The sequence below is a fragment of the Oryzias melastigma genome, linkage group LG20, assembly GCF_002922805.2.
Source record: "Oryzias melastigma strain HK-1 linkage group LG20, ASM292280v2, whole genome shotgun sequence".
Classification (NCBI taxonomy): domain Eukaryota; kingdom Metazoa; phylum Chordata; class Actinopteri; order Beloniformes; family Adrianichthyidae; genus Oryzias; species Oryzias melastigma.
The window spans coordinates 17590708-17611164 of NC_050531.1; the positions used below are offsets into that span (position 1 = coordinate 17590708).

The 20457-nt window shown below is 38.8% G+C and overlaps 1 protein-coding gene, 1 long non-coding RNA gene and 1 other non-coding gene across 4 annotated transcripts; 2 read left to right on the plus strand and 1 right to left on the minus strand.

Moving 5' to 3' along the window:
• The first annotated feature begins 2139 nt into the window (after window positions 1-2139).
• cul2 (cullin 2) lies at window positions 2140-15011 on the plus strand. Of its 2 annotated transcripts, XM_024280391.1 has the most exons (21): window positions 2140-2285; window positions 3646-3786; window positions 4648-4750; window positions 4839-4933; window positions 5537-5642; window positions 6465-6547; window positions 7244-7340; window positions 7690-7800; window positions 8391-8553; window positions 8630-8754; window positions 8831-8938; window positions 9006-9065; window positions 9160-9288; window positions 10280-10366; window positions 10447-10599; window positions 10681-10758; window positions 10837-10903; window positions 10979-11181; window positions 11278-11379; window positions 11482-11598; window positions 14287-14424. In XM_024280391.1, exons 2-21 carry the CDS (start codon window positions 3668-3670, stop codon window positions 14416-14418), a joined length of 2238 nt encoding a protein of 745 aa, XP_024136159.1. In that variant the 5' UTR covers window positions 2140-2285; window positions 3646-3667; the 3' UTR covers window positions 14419-14424. The 2 variants fall into 2 exon arrangements, with proteins under 2 accessions (XP_024136159.1, XP_024136160.1); XM_024280392.1 differs by lacking the exon at window positions 2140-2285 and having other exon boundaries at window positions 3668-3786; window positions 14287-15011.
• LOC112151439 lies at window positions 8555-10538 on the minus strand. The gene is made up of 2 exons (XR_004949861.1): window positions 10400-10538; window positions 8555-8773 (listed from the first exon to the last, which is right to left on the minus strand). It is a non-coding gene; the product is annotated as an uncharacterized LOC112151439 (long non-coding RNA).
• Window positions 15012-15587: 576 nt separating the features above from the next.
• Window positions 15588-15659, plus strand: trnaw-cca. Its single transcript has one exon. It is a non-coding gene; the product is annotated as a tRNA-Trp (tRNA).
• Window positions 15660-20457: the final 4798 nt, after the last annotated feature.

Below are 20457 nucleotides of genomic sequence, written 5' to 3' on the forward strand. Positions count from 1 at the left end.
TGAACCTTTTCCTTAATTGCACAGACCCAGAGGAAGGGTTGAGGTTAGAATTATCCTTAAATTTAGGGTTAAACAAGCAAATGGTTCCTGAATGCAGCTGTGTCTGCAGTTCACCGCTCCTCCAGCGGATAGATCACATGTGGAGAACAGGTTTCACGCATCTAGGTGAGTGGCAGCTAATGGGACATTAACTCAAAGTTTAATTTAAAACATGTGAAGCCAACGACAACATCCAGCCTTGGACATACATAATGCAGAAATGTGCATCTTGGCTCCACGAAATATGTCTGGCCAATGTGAAATTCCAGCACGTTTTGTGTTGGTCACCTATAATTATATTTTGGTAAAATATTATATTAATAGGAAAAAATGGTCCTGAAAAAAAATCCTCTTTTAAATAATTTTAAAATTATATTTAGCCTCTATAGAAAAATTAAAACTATGTAATAAGAAATTAACAAAAACAATTAGATTATTAAAACTTTTTGGATTTATTGCTTCTGATTGTGCAGACCCTGTACTCGTTTTCTTTTTCTTCCTTTGTTGATTATATATGTTTTACATTATTCATTTTGTTTTGCTTGTTTTTGAAATGTAATTGAGTATTGTATTGGATATTGTATTGAATAAAATAAAAAAAAAAACTATGAAAAATGTTGGTCACACATACATACGTGTGAATAACATCAGCCATTTTTTTCTCTTTTTTAAATTTTTTTTTCTGGTTCCGGGTCACGAGTAAACGTGTCTTCTCCATATTTTTTCTGAATTTTGGTAACAGATCTGCATATGGAATGACAAAGACTGAAATAGTGTTATATCTACTCAAATAGTCATGTGATTTATTGTTACTTGAGGATTCATGATAACCTGAATTTATGTTGGCAAGATATAAATATCTGATCTTAAGTTACGAACCGGATAATGAAAATACATGTAAAGGGTAAGGTCGAGCCGAGGGATTATATAAATTTGCTTCCTCCCACTCCCTTTAGAGCAATCTCTTAATGTCTAGTTATCTTGTGGTTGACATGTCTTTATGGATGCAAACTTCTGTTGATTGATTGTATTGCACATTAATTTACTTTTCTTCTTTTTATTTCTTGAAATAAACCATTTCTAATCTAATCTAATCTAATCTAAGCAGATCAAAATACACCTCAAGTTTTTTGGGGGTAAAAGCTAAAAATAACTTCTGGTTAATTTTGTTTTAAAAAATTCAAACCATTTCAACCAAAACTTATAAAATAAATAAATGAATGAATAAATACATACATACATTTACTGTTAGATTTTTTTATCACCAAATTTGGCCACCAGCAATGTTGTTTTTCTTCAAACATCCGCTACAACATATTTTAGCTAATGAAACTAGACAAAACTGTTATAGAATTTACTAGAAATTAGCCGAGATGGTTACAATTCGTATAAATTTTCTTTTTAAATGTTATATTATAATATGTTGTCCCTTTCTTACATAAAAAAAACCTTACATGTAAGTTGAAAACTACCTAAGAAGTAGTGAGAAATTTCCCTCTTTCCATTAAAGCTTTTTTCAAAGACTAATGGATTCAACCTCTCCACCAATATTAAACAAACTTTTTCAGAGTTAGAATCTTTTATTTATGAATGCTCAATTTAGAAGTAAGTTTATTAAAAATGTAAAAAAGCATATTAAATTAGTGGGGACGAATCAATACGTGTTTCTAAAGCTAACAAAATGAGAAAATACATTTGTAACAAAAAAAAAAAGATCACACAGAAATTACCAAAAATATTGAAAAAAAGTGCAATGCCAATCTACTTTGACACAAATAGCTTCTGGGAAAACCTTAGAAATAATCAATAGTGTGGCAAATGTGAAGTGTTTATGTTTATGCTTTTATTTTTCAAGTATATATTTAAGAAATGTAAACAAAAACGCATTTCCCCTGAGGATAATATATTTAGATATAAAAACTTATTATGCCGGTGTTTGACATTTTCAATTCCTTTGAGGTTTCCGTAGTTTTGGGCGATACCATTTTCGCACTTGGTTTTTCTTTTAACGTTGCTACCTTTAGTTATTTTTAAGCCTATTTCTAGCTCTTAAACAATAATATTAGATAATATTTACAGATATTACGGTTACCCAGAATGTATGCAAAGCATTTGCGGTTGTCCATCACATTCACCCACCTTAGTCAAGTGGTATATTCCTAGTGGTTGGGAAGACCTGTGAGTCAAATCAAGCCTGTGACAGCGGAGAAACCGGAGTTTTTTAAACAAGTAATTACTGAATTGAGGTTGGTAGAATTCTAAAGTCTTTGCTTATAATAAGTAACTGGATTTGTTGAACACCAGTGCCATGCTTTGCTGAGCTGTCAAGGTTAATGTAGAGAAACTTCTTGTATGACAATTTGCTAACTATAGCTGAGCCATCGTTAGCCGCCAGCTAGCTGGCTAATTGCTAGCCTTTGCCTTAAAATTGCCTTCACTTTAACAGGAAGAAGTAACATGCTAACGCGCAGTCAGCTAGCATTTTAGCTCAACATCCTATTTTTGGATTGGCATTCCGCTAGCTAGTACCCTTTTCTTAGCTAGGCTCAACAAACATGTCAGAGGGATGCTAATCTAGAGGAGACAGCGTTTCGTTTCGTAATTGTATTTCCAGTAAAATATTGACGTGGTTTTTCAAGGCAAAACTACTTCGGTGTTGAAATGTTATGCTGCGTTATAGCATTTGAAATGAATGACGACAAGCAACACAGGGCCTACTTTCTCTCACTTGACGTAATAAATAAAACTGCTAGCATGAATTTTGGAAGTTAACATACATTTATGAAGGGTATCGCTTTTGCTCGAATGTTTTCTCTTTACTTTTCCTTTAAAGATAGCGGTTAGCCTCTTGAGTTTAACAGAATGATTATCAGAGTTGCTATGGAGTGATGTTTCCATGGAATAAATTAAAATCCTAAATAATGACTTGAATGTATTCTTGTTGCTGTGTTTTACTTTGTATGGATGATCCAATAATGTTTTTAGTTTTATTTCCAAGGTTCTGTTATGACATCCTTTCTCAGATTTGTTATGTCATTGGATTCTATTCTTCCTCCTTTTTAAATTTTTTACTATCAGTTTCATTTTTTGACACACAGCCTTTATTTTGATGGCTGTGTTGTCAAAGCAAACGATATTTTTTTACTTTCAAAGACCCCTACTGATAAAAGTTGTTTTTGGTGTCTTTAACGTGTTCTTGAAACATTTTTAAGGTGATACAGTGCAAATAAATGTTAAAAATAGGCTTAAAATAGCATTTTTGATTATTTCTTTATTTATTTTTTTGTAATTCAGGAGTAAATAAAAATGTCTTTGTGATATAGAAACTAAAGTGGACAGATTACAAGCTGTCTGCTCTGTTCCATTGTGATGCGTCAACTTGCAGACAAATAGATCCATGTACGTCTTCGTATTCCTCGTCTGAGCTGGAATCTGGCTTTAAAACTGTACAGCTTCAAAATTGCTAGCCATTTTTGTCGTGCTGCTAATGTTATTCTGGGGGTGTGAGGGTCAAAGGCCATTAATACTACAATAGATCAAAAGATGATCAGAGTGGGACTGTGAGATCTCTCAATAAATCCTGTGTTTTTCTTTTCTACTTCTCAGTCAGGCTGAAGGAGAAACTACAATGTCCTTAAAGCCGCGGGTGGTGGACTTTGACGAGACATGGAACAAGTTACTGACGACAATCAAGGCTGTTGTGATGCTGGACTATGTGGAAAGAGCCACGTGGAATGACAGATTCTCGTATCTTTTTTAAAGAAATTTTTATTTTTTAAAAGACTCTTAGCAGTTCATAGCAGTGGTCGCCAACTGGCCGGTCCGTAGCACAGTTAGGACCGTACCACAGAGAGAAAAAAAACACAACTTACATTTTTTCTGATTTATTTAAAATCTGATGATTAAGGAAGTTTAATTTTGAAAAACTGTTGGATTCTCTCCTCCACATCCAACTTATTCTTTGTGTTTCCAAAATACATCTGCTATTTTCCTAAAGCGGCTTCGTCGATCACTAAATTGAAACCCCCAAGATAGTAAAGTTAACAAGAAGCAAACGTATTTGGAAAGTTTCTTTTTGCAGTAAGGAGTCAGTGAGAAAACGGAAGAAAAACTTGACTTTAAAATCAGAGAAATCTGCATAAAAAACAGGAGTCTTTACTCAAATATGAATTTATTGCAACAGTTGCTCCCACAGACCATAACAATAATTTCTAATATTTGACAACCAAAGATGCTGCTAATAAAGCTGATTTAAGTTTATCCGTATATATTTAGAAAGTACCAGTTTCAATTACGTTTTCTTTTAGCTTTCACTTTGACAGTTGTGGAAACTGAAAGTTTGAACCAGCTATCGATATTTTACAGAGGATGAAAATAAACCTTACCCTTTAAAATTCATGGTAACTGGAAGCTAAAAAGGAAAAAAAAATCAGATCCCCATTTGAACTTCTTTTACTATCTGACATTAAAGTGGTCCATGGCCCAGTTGGAGGTTGGAGACCACTACTTCATAGCATAAATGTGTTACTCATTTTTAAGTTGAGGTGAATGTGTCTGAAAAACTATTAGTTTTCTTTCTTGGTTTGTGATCCTGAACTCAGACACCAGCGACATTTATGCCTTATGTGTTGCATACCCAGAACCTCTGGGGGAAAGATTATACACAGAGACCAAAATTTTTCTTGAAAATCATGTCCGGCAGTTATACAAGGTACGTTTTTGAAGCTCTTATACACAATTTTTAGTTTTTTTCCTGCATACCATTGCTTTCTAGTAATAATAACTGAATGTGCTTTTAGAAAGTTCTGGAGTCTGAGGAGAAAGTTTTAGTGATGTACCACAGATACTGGGAGGAGTACAGCAAAGGAGCTGATTACATGGACTGCTTGTACAGGTAACTGTGTATCTTTTGACATCTACCATCATGCAACAGGGCTGGAGGTCGCTCCAAAACCAGACATTCAGGTCAAAAAAAGGTGGAATTTTTTCTTACATTATAAATAAACTAACGCTGTTTTTTATTTTTATTAATTTTTTTGCTAAATATTCGTTTGGCAGGAATCCCTAAGGCGCTTTGACTCATTTTTACAAAAGAGGATGTGAGGACACATAAGTGTTTGGATGTTGCTGCCTACATCCTCTTCAGTTACAAGTTTGGTGTGTTTTCTGTCAAAAAGGATAATTGACAAGCCCAAATAGCAAATGCACAAATGTATTTTGCTCCAAAATGTGTGAAAATCTAAACTTATGTTCCAAACATGAACTCCAGCTGCTGAAATATGGATGGATTCTACAGTTGCTGTAAATTTGCACCAAACTAGTTGAAAAGGGAAATCTAAATACTTATATCACAGCTGTTGCACTGATTTGGGGTTTAAATGTATTTTTTAAGTATGTGACTGAGAATTTATTTTCTTGCACAGCTCAAAATTAGCTTTTTAAATGTGTCGATTTTGTAAAAGTACAGAAACATTGTCTTTATGACTTTTTTGTGCAGGTATCTCAACACACAGTTTATCAAGAAGAACAAACTGACAGAAGCAGACCTGCAGTATGGCTACGGGGGCGTGGACATGAACGAGCCACTCATGGAGATCGGAGAGGTAGTCATTCGTTCTTGTTTTGATTAAAAAAATTCCAACTTTTTACTCAAATCTTTATTGAAAATTTATTGATAAATGTTTCTAAAGAGAGTTCAGTCGCAGCATTGTTCATTTGCTTATTTTACAAAAAAGAATGTTATAAAAACCTTCATAAATACTAACAAAGTTGTGACTTTTGTCTTAAATACATCTCAAATTATTCTTAATTTCGCACAGGGACACTCTTAAGCTACGTTCACAGCAAACACGTGAAACGCACATTCTTGGGCGTATTTAGCTCATGATGTTCACGCTGTACTTTTGCTACCCGATTCTAAAATTAGCATATTCTTCAACATTTTGGCCGCTTGTCTTTATGTTTCAGAGTTCAAACATCTGAACATCTGAGCTCTGCATTGCATAAACCAATCAGGGACTCAGCTTTGGTAGTGATGATGTAAACGGCGCTTAAGTCTAATCTGATTGTTGCCATTTGTTCTACTTGTTTGCATTGAAGCAATCATAAAAAATTGCTCTAATTTTATTCTTTTTTTTAAAAAAAAGTTTCTTCCCTGGACTATTACGGGACAGCAAGTATCGTTCATTCAGAAAATGGTGAAGCTTACCATACTGGGAGTCGAGTCCACTGCTGCTTTTGTAGAGCTCTTCAAAATAAATAAGCCTGATCTCTCAACATCAGCTTCCATAAGTTGCTCTTCCCACATCCGGCATGTTTAAGAACACTCTTGGACAAATGTCCAGCAGCAAATTTGATTCGAGTCAAAACATAGTCGTCGAATCGCGTTCAGAAAGCATCGTAACACTTGTGTCTTTTCATTCCAGCTGGCTCTAGACATGTGGAGGAAGTTGATGATCGAACCTCTTCAGGCCGTCCTGATCCGGATGTTGCTAAATGAAATCAAAAAGTATGTTTGTTTTTTCTCTTATTTGCACAGTAATCAGCTTAACCGACTCAATGGGCTTGTGGTAGAGTGTCCATCCGAAATTGGAAGGTTGTGAGTCATACCAAACACCCTAACAATGTGACTCCCCGCTTGACACTCAGGATTAAGGGGTTGGATTCGGGCATTAAATCAACAACTGCTTCCTGGGAGCAGCTATGTCTGCAGCTCACCACTCCCCCAAATGTTGAGGACAAGTATGAAACTACTTAAAAAAACAGTTTTTGTACAGGAACATTCCTTTATAATTTACCCCATCCCTCATTTAGGGATCAAAACACCTTCAAGTCTTGGAGTTTTCTGGTAAAAATCTAATCCTGTCTTTAAATTCTTGGATTAGTTTGAAGTATGCAACTTTTCATGCTCTCAGGATTTTCAGAATAAAACCTCAGAGTTAAAAAAACAGCGGCTCTGGCTGCACAGCACAGCTGACTCAAAAGTGCAGAGTGTGTGTTAATATAGATTTGTGTGTGATGAAGTTACCCACAAACCCTCTGTGGCTGTAACTACCAGACAACAACTGCTAAGGCAGATTGAGAATGTCGGCCCGAGCAGATCGGATAACTTGGCGCAGAGCTCTCCGATTTCTGGTTTGAGCTTTGGAAGTCCAGAAAGACATCCACATCCACCTTTCATTCATGTGTTGTTTGTCTGTTACAGCGATCGCTGTGGCGAGAACCCCAACCAGAAGGTGATCCACGGCGTTATCAACTCCTTTGTTCATGTTGAACAGTACAAGAAGAAGTTTCCGCTAAAGGTCAGTCGAAAAATTGCCACAATTTTCTAATAAATATCCTAAAACTGTAATTATGAACAAAAGAAGAACAAGTTCAACATGTCTGTTTAACCCTTAAACACCAGAGCTCCAGTGTTTATGTTCTTTGATTTTCTGAAAGTTTTTAGTTGTTAACACGATCAATGTAATTCCAATAGATTGTGAAGGAGAAAAGCGGCGCTTTTCTCCTTCACAATCTACTGGAATTACATTGATCGTGTTAACGGTTGAAAAGTTACTGTATGATAAAGATTTCTGTGTTTAAGCATCACTGATGACGCCTCAGGTGCTTGCTTAAAGCTGATTTTTTGGGGGGGTTTCTGTGTTGCAGTTTTATCAGGAAATCTTTGAAGGGCCTTTTCTGATGAAAACCGGGGAATATTACAAGCAGGAAGCCTCCAACCTAATGCAGGAATCCAACTGCTCGCAGTACATGGAGAAGGTAAGACACACGAGAGACGACCCAACCAACGCAGACTTTTAGGCTTTCGGTTTGTTTGCAGACGGGGGAAATGATTGCTGTGGAGATCTGAAGGCAGCTCTGCTTTTAACACAAGAGTGACCCCTGGGTGACCTCTGGGTCGCGACTGTTTTAAAAGCAGAGCTGCAAGTGGATCGTAGAACACGTTTCTGATGTTTTTCTGTTACACTGAGGTCACTTAAGGGTTATTTTCATCAACTGTCACTCACAGCTGTGTTGGTCACACTCACTGACTGTGGTAAATTCTAAGGAAAGGTAATAAGGTATATGTCATCTTGAGACTTTTATTCTATTAAATTGGTCTTGAGTAGAATGAGACGATTGTGTCTCCGCCTTATGGGAGCCAAAACAACTTGCATTTATTCTGAACATGATTCATGCGGCAGGGACGTCCTGTCAATGTACAGATGCGTTGAGAGGTTTGTCCAGTGGTCGACACACCTTACATAAATCCAGAAGCCACAACAAGACTACAAAAGTCGAAGTTATGCTCAACTCAGACCCAAACTGTGCTAACCGCTGCTCTCTTTGCGCTTGTCTCCGCCCTACAGGTCTTGGCGCGGTTGAAAGACGAAGAGGTTCGGTGTCGGAAGTACCTACACCCCAGCTCCTATGCCAAAGTCATTCATGAATGCCAGCAGAGGATGGTGGCTGATCATCTCCAGTTCCTGCACGGAGAGTGCCAGAACATAATCCGGCAGGAAAAGAGGGAAGGTCAGTGCGCTGTTTTTATTTGCTTCTTTCTTTAATATGTCAGTGATGACATTGTATCAATTGTTGTTCCACGCAGACATGGCGAACATGTACACCCTGCTGAGGGCTGTCTCCAACGGGTTGCCTCACATGATCCAGGAGCTGCAGGTTCACATCCACAACGAGGGCATCAGAGGCACCAGTAACCTCTCTCAGGAAAACGTCAGTAGCACAGCATCGTCTGCATGGTTGAAAAAAAATAAAAAATCTCACTGTTCCTCTAATCTGATGTGTGCAGATGCCAACCCTGTTCGTAGAGTCAGTTCTGGAGGTCCACAGTAAATTTGTTCAGCTCATCAACACAGTCCTGAATGGAGATCAGCACTTCATGAGTGCCCTCGATAAGGTATCGTGAGAAAGAAGTGGCGTATTTCTCCTATAATGATTCAAACTAAAACTTCAACCATCCTCAGGCTTTGACATCGGTCGTAAACTTCAGAGAGCCTAAATCCATCTGCAAAGCTCCGGAACTTGTGAGTACATGTGCAGAAACAAACGCATGTGTCATTAGAGCCGGTCGCAGGTCATTGACCGTCTCGTTCTCCCTCCTGTCGCTTCTCCACGCAGCTGGCAAAATACTGTGACAACCTGCTTAAAAAGTCTGCAAAGGGAATGACGGAAAACGAAGTGGAAGACAAGCTGACCAGCTTCATCACAGTCTTCAAGTACATAGATGACAAAGACATCTTTCAAAAGGTAATCACGGCTGGGCGTGACCGAGTCTTTCTAAAGTCTCTGGGGTTGACCCGTAAGGGTTCTGCGAGTTATTGAGTTCCCTGGGCCGTGGAGGGTCATAGATAGGTGCAACTGCATCTTGAAGGGAGCGCAGGTGTGTCCTGATGTTCTCCTACGAGCACCTTAAGGGACGTCAAAAATATGATAACAGATCGTTGGCACTGGGAAGCTCATCTTTACAGTAATAACCAGTAATTGGACTGTTTTCATGTATATTTTATATTGAATGGGATACATGTTGTTCCTAATAGATCCCTAGCAATGATTTACAGTTACATTTAATAGTCAGTAAATGGTCTGAATGTTTCCAGATGTATTCTCAGTTTTAAACCGATACTTGTTCCAGTGAGATCTCTTGCTGTACCTTAAAAATGTTAAGTATAATGTGATTATATCGTAAAAGAAAAGGTGTGCATTTTTATAAAGAAACAAAAAGCAAATCTAAATTCTGTGTTTTTGTAGACAAGGAAATATCAGCTTTCGACCACAGTTGCAGGGGAAATATCGGTTATTGGTATCAGCCGAAGAAAATTATACCAGCTCATCACTACTCAGAAGGGCATTTGTAAATGAGGTTTTACTTTTTTAACAGCAGAAATGTCTCAAGTGTCCAAGAATAACTTACTCTCTTTGAACTACCGTTTGCACAACAAAAGTAATTCCAACACATTCTAACGTAGATGCCCAACACTTCATGTGATGCAGTGGCACAAAGCTGCTTATCTTCACAACAGTAGCTGCGTTTCCATGTGCAACATGTGCTCGATCGGATTAGAAAAGAACTGTGTACATGGACCCTGTAGAAAGGTTTACATACGTCAAGTTTGATCGGAATAAATCATTTTGACATGCGCAGAGCTTTCTATGCTTTCTATATTACCAGAAACGACCATGAAAGACAAAGTAGCCAGTTCTGTTGTTAACAAATAGACAATTTTTCTGTTCCCTGCAGTTTTACGCCAGAATGTTAGCAAAGAGGTTAATACACGGCTTATCGTTGTCGATGGATTCAGAAGAAGCCATGATCAACAAATTAAAGGTAAATTCCCAGCGAGAAGCTGCAAGTTCTCACCATTTTTTTCCAGTTTTTGTGTCCTCATTCCTCTTTCCGCTTCACAGCAAGCCTGTGGCTACGAGTTCACCAGCAAACTCCACCGAATGTACACCGACATGAGCGTCAGCGCTGACCTCAACAACAAATTCAACAATTTCATCAAGACTCAGGAGACGGTGGTGGACCTGGGAATCAGCTTCCAGATCTACGTATTACAAGTAGGTGGGGGCAAGAAGGGGGGGGTGTTCTACCTGTTTTTACACGGCGCAGTTTGTTGACATTTGTCGCTGTGGTTTCAGGCCGGAGCTTGGCCCCTCACGCACGTCCCCTCCTCCACATTCGCTATCCCCCAAGAGCTAGAAAAGAGCGTGCAGATGGTGAGCAGCCCGGCTGATCTGTAGACCGGACGGTGTGATGACAAGAACACGTCATTAACTTTTACCTCTCCTCTCTAGTTCGAGTTGTTCTATAATCAGCACTTCAGCGGGCGGAAGTTGACTTGGCTGCACTACCTCTGTACAGGTACCAGAGACTTTAGTGAGTTCACCACTAGTAAAAATAAGCCAAATCTGGACTCATTTCTACTTTTCCAAACAGGTGAAGTGAAGATGAACTACTTGTCCAAGCCCTACGTTGCCATGGTAACCACCTATCAGATGGCTGTGCTGCTGGCCTTTAACAACAGTCAGACGGTGACCTACAAGGAGCTGCAGGACGGCACCCAGATGAACGAGAAGGAGCTGCAGAAGACCATCAAGTCCCTGCTGGATGTCAAAATGCTAAACCACGATTCAGAAAAGGTTTGTTTGTTTGTTTGTTTGTTTGCTGGACGATCTGCAGACAACCACTTTGCATCTGAAATGTTTGCTTAAACGATTGTTTTTTTTTCTCCACAGGAGGACATAGAAACAGAGTCTACGTTTTCGTTAAATATGAGTTTCACCAGTAAAAGAACAAAGTTTAAGATCACAACATCCATGCAGAAAGACACACCGCAGGTCAGAGAATCGCTCCCTCTTTTCCTTTCTGCTTTTTTTTCTGCATGGTTAGTTTGTGGTAAATTAAAGGTGTTGCCGCTTTGTTTCCCCGTGACATTCCAGGAAATGGAGCAGACGAGGAGTGCCGTAGACGAAGACCGTAAAATGTATTTACAAGCTGCTATAGTGAGGATCATGAAAGCTCGCAAGGTCCTCCGGCACAACGCCCTCATCCAGGAGGTGAGGGGGGATCGACATTTAGCATTCATCCATTCATCCATCCGGTGGTTGGATGGCTCAGTTGGCTGCGTGTAGGACTGGCTCATGTGAAACAGAAACACCACTTTCATTACAATAGTTTTAGCTAATTATTCAAAACAGCTCCCAAGCAGCTTAACAAACATTTGTCCAAACCACGACCTGAGCAGTAGTTAAGAAAACAGAAAGAAATTGATACATAAAAATGCTGATAACTGAAATCAGCTGAAGCTGATAACAAGCTAAAGAATTACCTAAATGCAAAATTAGCCTAAAAAACAAACTAAAAAGAAAAGAACAAACTTAGGTTAGCCAAAACAGCTAACATGTAGCTGAAAAAAATAACTAAACTTCAAAATGCCTTAAAAACTGAAAAAAGTCTAAATTAGCCAAAACTGCTAGCAGATAGCTGAAATATTAGCTAAACTCCAAAATATCCTAAAAGTTCCTAGTGAATGCCAAAATAGTCCAAAAAGCTAGCAGAATGCAATTTATTAAACTGTAACATTTTAACATAATTATTAATAATTAAAAGGAAGGAATATTATTACAGAATAAATCAACTTAAACCCTAAATAACTGAATGTTTTACTCTCCATAAAAATTATTTTGTCAAAATTAATGTACAAGTTAGAAATGAGCACAAGAAAACACCAGCCGTTAATAACAGTAAAAATAAAAGGATCTGGAGGGCCGGATAGAATTACCTGGAGGGCCGGATAGAATTACCTGGAGGGCCGGATCCGGCCCCTGGGCCTTGACTTTGACACATGTGGTATAAACATACTGACATAAGCAAAATTAAATGAACAAATATGAACTAAAAAAGCCTAATATTGAATATGGCCTGGACTAATTGTTTCCATTTGTAAACGGTTTTAGGTCACTTTTGGCTCTTCTCTGAGAATAGATAAGAAACCGGATGTTTAGGATTAGTTTCCTTTGTATTTAGATTCTTTAGCTGTGAGGTAACTGATGGCTATGATTGGAATGATGTTTTAAGCTTGTGGGATCATGTTGGAGCACATCCACTGGGAATGTTCACCTCTCTGCCAATCTGTCCATCACGCACACACACACACACACACACTCTTGATCCATAGCTACAAGCTTTGTCTTATCGGTGAAGTTCAGTAGAACTTCCATGACTTATTTTCTCTTCTAGAGGAGAAAAAAATACTTTGAGTGAAAATGTTTTTAAGAAATAGTTTAAATAAAAATGTCCAAGTCTGATACTATAAAATAGAATTATCTTGCATTGTATTTATACAACTTCAAAATAAGCATCTTTTTAGACCTTTTCTTATTGTATTTTGCCACTGCAGGGCATTTTGGATTATAATGGATGGTCAATTTTCACATTTTTGGCATATATAGTCGCATTAAGTGAGACAAAAGAGTCTGAGAAAAGTCTACCAATCAGTCAGACTTAACTGAGTTCAGAGAACCTTTTTTGTAACATGCTACACGTTAGCTAAGTTAGCCTATTCAAAATAAACGTAGCTCCCAAACTTCTTGCAACACTTAAAAAACAGACTGATACCAGTAAAACAATTGTTATTGGGGCTTTACTAATGCTCACCCTTGTTGGTAACATATAAAAAAAACACAGTTTGACACAGAGCTAGCAAATTTAAAATAACACCCAACCTTGTTTGCTATTTGTAAAAAAAAAAAAAAAAAAAGACATGTACCGCTAAGACAAATATTACTATGACTGCACTAAGTCAGTATTAGGGCCACGAGAGAAAAATAATTAAAACAACTTATTTTACGAGGATAAAGTCTTAAAGTTATGATACAAAAGTCGTAATCTTACAAAAAATAAAGAAATTACAACTTTTTTTCTCTCATAATTTTACTAATTTATTTTCATATGTTAGCTCAGTGGCCCTGTGGAAGAGCGTCCGCCCTATGACTGGAAGGTTGTGAGTTCAAATCCAGGCAGAGTCGTACCAAAGACTGTAATAGTTGGAACCAGTGCCTCCCTGCTTTACACTCAATATTAAGGGGATGGATTGGGAGGTTAAACCACCAAATGGTTCCTGAGCGCGGCTGTGTCTGCAGCTTACCCCTCCCCTAGGGGATGGGTCAGATGTGGAGAACAAATTTTACACATCTAGATGCATGACGGCTAATGGGACTTTCACTTTGTTTTTTTTAGTGTGGCCCTAGTAATCTGGAGTATTCCCAATTTATTTAGTCATGTAAAAAACGGTACATGTTAGCAGCGTTAGCGTATTCACAATAACACCCAACTTTGTTTGCAACTTATTAAAAAATAGCACACTGACATCTGCTTCTACATTTTTAAGCACAACCAGGATGAATCGACATATAAGGCGCTTTATCTACCCGGAAGAGCAGTTGTGTCTAAAGCTTTAATGTTTTTTTCCCCATTCCTATGATGCTTTACTTTATGATTTAGCAGAAATGTGCATATTATAAAGTTTGTTTTGTTTGTTACACTCTTTTCTAGTCTTGTTCTATATTTGAAATATGTTTTCTATTAGATTAATGCACAAGTGTTGGTAAATATTGCCCTCTGTGTTGTTTGGAAGAGGTAAATAAAGGGTAAAAAAAAAAAAGTAAAAATCTTAATGTTGATTCACTGAAATTCTACTGTAAGCTAACAAGTTTTCCTGATGTTTCAATGGTTCTTTTGTGCAGGTCATCAATCAGTCCAAAGCCAGGTTTAACCCCAGTATCAGCATGATCAAGAAGTGCATTGAGGTGCTCATCGACAAGCAGTACATCGAGCGAAGCCAGACCTCGGCAGACGAGTACAGCTACGTGGCATAGGAGGAGCCGCTCAGTGAACTCCTGCATACAGACTCTCAGCCGTTTTGATTGATGGACAAACAAGACGTTGAAAACAACAAAACCTGATAATCGTGGAGCGTCTCCATCACGACCGAAGCAGGACTGGTGCCTCCCATCTGTGGAACAAAAAGAGAACTTCACTTCAGATTAAGCCGGCTTACACTTACTACTCCTCCAAACGACTCCCACTTTCTGATTTTTAAGCTGTTTACAACGTCACCAGTGCCACGCAGCTGTGCGTCAGTGGACGTCAAAGAAAATGCCTGTAGCTGTGGGGGAAAAGAGCTGAAAACACTTGTCCAGAGTAAACAAAAAGTAAAAAAAAAAAGAGAAAATTAACAAATTAGTTGACATCAATTATGCATTGGTGGCTACACATAAAAACCATGCTTTCTTTTCTCACGTTTGCAGTTGTTGTGAGTTATTTTCTTTACATGTACTGAAGTTAGGAAAAATATTGTAATAAATCTGGTATACTGACTATTGTATCTTTCAAATATAAAAAAGAGGTGACAAACATGACCTTGCTGCTTGTCAATTAAATAAATAAAAACACTGAAGACTTTTATCTATGCATGTGTCCGCTTGAGTACTTTTGGGTCTTGAATAGATTTCCTTTGAACTGTGTAGTGAAAAATGAGCTCTTTGCTGATATGCGTCAATTCCTTAATTTGTTTACTGCCCATAAAAAGCAGAAATTGGTTAAAAATTGAGTTTTTGTATTACTTCCGCCTAATATTGCATATTTTAATTAGGTAAAACTAAACTATGTGAAAAAGTAAAAATGCTTTTGAAGTGTATTTCTTTTTCCTTTTCCTTTTTTTTGCTTTTGAAGTAGTGGGGTGGGGGAGGGGCGATGCAGTTAGTTACGTCACATCCGCTTCCCTTTTTTTTTAACGCGACGTAGAAGGCTGTCCATGGTACTGACGCAAGCAAAGATAGCGGAGACCCCTGCTAATAAAAGGTAGCATATTGAATTTCAACATACAGCATATTTTTAGCGCGAGACTGACTTTAAGAGAAATAAACACGCGCCATGTATTATTGACATACATTATTATTCAAGCAATAATTAATTTTCATAGCTTATGTGCCACCATGTCTGAGTTGTGTGACATATTTTTGTAATACTGTCCCTTAGACGCACGGACCTCGTGGCGCAACGGTAGCGCGTCTGACTCCAGATCAGAAGGTTGCGTGTTCAAATCACGTCGGGGTCATTCCTTTTCAATCCCTTGCAACAGTTTCCATTTCACTTAACATAGTACAATCAACATATGAGAAATTATGTTACTTTATACCAAAGTGAGTTGCCATATTACCTTTTTTTTGTCTGCAGTTCAGTTAAAATTGGAGATTCACATCTATGAAAATAAACCACAACTATTTATGTGGATGATTATTACTTGAACTCTTATTTCAGAGCCTTTTTGTTGTTGTAGTTGTTGCTGCTGTGCATGTTACTGCAGTATTGAGGCTTGGTGATCCTCAGTAGTCTGCGATTGGTCTGATAGTATCTCACATCTTCTTCCTAGCATGCCACAGATCTGTCTTGAAATTTAGACCACACAGTCACATGGATACCTTCTCCCTGAGTCAGGCGTTTTTTACTTTTTTCAGTGTTGACAAAATTATCTCCATGTAGCTTCTGATCTGAGCTCCAGATCTCTCACCTCAGATTCTACACCTCTCTGGGACCTTAATTTCCAAAAGAAATGTATTTTATTTTATTTTGAAAGGTGCACTTTGACCACCATTCTAGCTTTCCTGATATCTAAGAGTTAATGAGCACAGGAATGAAGTCAATGTCCTGATGCCCTCCTTCCTTCCATCATCTTTCCAGCGATGTGCTTCGATACAGAACTCTGTGAACAACCAGCTTGGCCATTTGAATTTCTCCTTTTCTGTTCAGAAATTTTTCAAAACATCTTTTAGATCTGCACTCTTTCTCACAAGTGTGCAGCCTAATGTTCTTCTCTTTTCTTTACACTACAATTTCCAAAAGACATGACCTCTAAATGCAGGTTCTTGCAAGTAGACCCCAACTTTGTTGATTTTGTACAGTCTTTTTTCTGATTACATACATTAGGTGTTTGCATGTGTAAGTCCTCCTATAGAAGGTTGTGCTTACTTTGACTTTAGCAGCAGCTGACTGCAATAACACCTTCTTTGATAAAGGGGTTTGTGAAACAGTGACAATACCACCCATTTATTTAAATGGGAGTCAACAGGTGTGCAGGATCCTTGAGTTCTTTGGCTGTGACATACCTGCTGTGACTGTGGGACCATGTTGGAGCATGCCAGCTCTGGAAGCAACACCTATGTCTGTTAGCAACACAGACTTGACAGTGTGTCCTTTGTGGTGCATTCTTTGTTGTTGTTGTTTTCTCAGGACAAGTCTGGAAATGTATGGATGAGGAAGGTGTGTTGACAGATTAGGAATCTGTGAAGTATAGGAGTCAGGACAATACATCCTGAGTTGCATCTCTGCTTTTAACCCTTATGTATGAAGTTAGATTTGTTGCAAAAGTATTGTACGTTTGTAAAATGGTTTTGTCTGTGTAATAGGAGATACGTGAGTCTGTAAAGCTGTTTTGTAACTGTAGAATAAATTGTCCTTCCGTAAAAATGCTTTTTCTGTGCAAATGAGACCTACAACGACAAAATACAAGTTACAAGAACAATTATTTGCTTCTCAATTAATGAACCAATCAGCAGCCTTTAACTGTTATCCAATTAGTGTGCTGCATGGACCAGCCAATCAGATGTATGATGTCCATTCCAGAAAAAAAACTTTTTAATAGTAAAATTTGTTTTTATCTGTTTTGAGTGACCTTCCAGGGATATAGACTTGTCAAACAACATCCCGAGGTTTCTGAGACTAAACTGGAGAGAAGAGCTCAGAAAACCAAGGTGTGATCTGATGGAGGGAACTTTATCTTCTGAGGAAAAAGATCAATGTCACAGTTTCCTGTGTATTTAAGAGTAAATGATTACTATTAATTGCTCGTCAAACAATTTAACAGATGTTGTAGCTTGTTATAATCATTGTCTGGGAAAGAATCATAAAGCTGGATATCGTCCGCGTAGAAGTGATATGAAATGTGGCTGAATTGATTTGAGGAATCATATATAAGATGAGGGCTGCATGGTGGCGCCTCACAGCAAGAAGGCCCCGGTTCGAATCCCGGCTGGGGGATTTGGGACCTTTCTGTGTGGAGTTTGCATGTTCTCCCCATGCATGCGTGGGTTTTCGCCGGGGACTCTGGCTTCCTCCCACTGTCCAAAAACATGCTTCATAGGTTAATTGGTGACTCTAAATTGCCCCTAGGTATGAATGTGAGAGTGAATGGGTGTGAGATTGTGGCCCTGCGACAGACTGGCGACCTGTCCAGGGTGAACCCCGCCTTCGCCCTTCAGTAGCCGGGATAGGCTCCGGCACCCCCGCGACCCCGAAAGGGAAGCAGCGGCCAAGAAGATGAAAGAATGAATGAATATATAAGATGAATAAAATAGGACCAAGTATAGAACCTTGGGAACCGCCACAAGATTTTTCTTTTTATAACAGAGGTTAAGGAACCAACAGCAACAATGAAAGTTATTCTGCTAAGGTACAAAATAAACCAATTTGAAGCTGACCCAGAGAAACTATAGTCATCATGAAGACCATCCATCCATCACTTCCACTCATCCGAGACCGGGTCACAGGGACAACAGGTCCTCTGGAGGGACCCGAGGCATTCCCAGGACACGCTGGAGAGACATAGTTTCCCAGCGTCCTGAGTCTTCCCCAGGACTTCCACCTGGGGGTTTGAGTACTATGCTATCTATCTGCAGACAGGTCCTGAGTGACGAGCAAGACAAAGAGCGGTTCAGAACCCCTTTGTGAATCGACATATCAAAGATCCTGTTACGTCACCAGGATTGGCATCACCGGGGCCCCACCCTGGAGCAAGGCCTGGGTTTGGGGCTCGTAGGTGAGCACCTCCAACGGGCCCCGGTCGGGTCCAACCCGAAGGAGCAACGCAGTTTCACTCTCCAGTGGGCCCACCACCTGGAGGGGAGCTGAGAAGGGGCCGGTGCAATATGGTTTGGGTGGTAGTTGAAGTCGAAGGCAAGTACCTCGGCGGCCTGAACCCTGGTCATGGAACTTGGCTTTTGGGACATCATCAAGTTGTTCAATTAAAATGCTGTGATCTACAGTAAATGATCTTTTTAAAAAAATGCACAATTTATTTTCCACAGTTTCCAAACTTTTACAGACGCACAAATTTCTTATACAGTAAAAAGCACAAAACTTTGTTACGGATGGACAATACTTTTGCAACTTCATACCAGTGTTGACATTCTTTCGACCACTGTAATGGTTCAACTGTTTACACAATTAACGTAAATCCAATTTATCCCGAAGTGGAATAATCATGAAACACTTAACTTTCATTATGTGCTGCATATGGGTGCAAACCCGATATGAAAAACTGCTTTTCTCTGCGTTAGAATCAGCGGATTCACGTCGATCGTGAATCCAGGACCAACAAGCAGGGTTAAATGCAAAACAAGCAGTGTGGTAGCCCTCGAGGACCAGGGTTGGTGACCCCTGCATTAAAGGGTTAACCTGATTGGATTGAATCTCAAAAAACAGTCAAAGCACAAACCTGTTTCTTGGTAATTTTGCAGCAAGGAAAAATCTTTTTATTTCTGTACAAGACAGGAGTAGGACATCTGCCAAGCCTTGCAGCGAGATACAGATGTGTTCGTCAGTGTCAAAGACAGTCGCACAACGCTGTTAAACTTTCCCCCACTGCTGTCCTGCATTCCTGGTGTGCACTGAACTTTCCCCAAACAAACCCTCTGGACTCTCTGATACAGCTGCATAGCTGCTTGTAGATAAACATATGAGTAAATTATCATTGAGTCAAACAGAGGAAGCAATATTTAATAAGAAAAAGACACTTTTTTGCCAACAATAATAAGGGTAAGAAGCTTTTTTGGAGGGGATTTTTTTCAAGAAGGGTTTCTTAAAGTGGCCACTAGGTGGAGATAGTATTGCATAAGTAGGAGTACAGGTCAAACGCAGTCTCTCATTCACAACTTTTCATGTTTGGCTTTGAATTGAGACATGTTTTGCTGCTGAAGCTTACCGTTCCCTCCAAACCCAGCAGTCTGGCCCAAATGAAGAGGCTTTAGGAGCTAAAGTTAGAGCGTGATTAAACACTGGGGCCGCCTTAGGCCCTCAGCATGAAATCGGCAAAAAATAAGAACAGCTACATGCTCCTTCCACTTGTGTCTATGTTGGAGAACACCCCACCATGCAGAGTCACAGCTGCAGCGAGAACAAGACGCCCCACAGAGAGGCTGCAGTGTTTATCAGCAAAATGGGTCACATGTTATCTTCATCCTCAGAGATGTTCCTCTTCTTCAACTACAGGTCAACAGCTCATTAGGATAATATTCATCCCATTAACAGGTGTTCTGTGAGCAGATTACAACATTTAATTAAAGAGGTTGTTGAACCAACGCAGTAGAGGGGTGTTCCCTTTTCAAATATGTTTGAAATATTAATTAGATACTTGAAAATTCACTTAAAAATGTTTCTTATGAAATGTTGGTGCAACTTTTGGAGTAACTGGGCCAGTCTGGAGACATAGGGATTGAGGGATCCATAATATACTGCTACGTCATCACTGGATGTTAGCAAGTAAAAGTAAGGGGATGAAAAGATAATTCATATGTAATTAACATGTAATAAAATATCAACAGGTAAAAAATGTAGATGCATGTGATAAATACAAATATCTGATGAACAGAAAAACCATTACAATTGTTTTCACTTACGATTTTCAACATGTAATATTTTCTCCTTCATATTCTATAATGTACTCTTAAGCAGAACAAAATCCATATGTCATTGGATTTTAAATACAAACAGGATTCTCCCAATCTGCACTGCAGAATCTCAAAGGATCAAAGCTACATTTCAGATTGATGCTATAACATCTTTTATGTCACCAAAGGGCT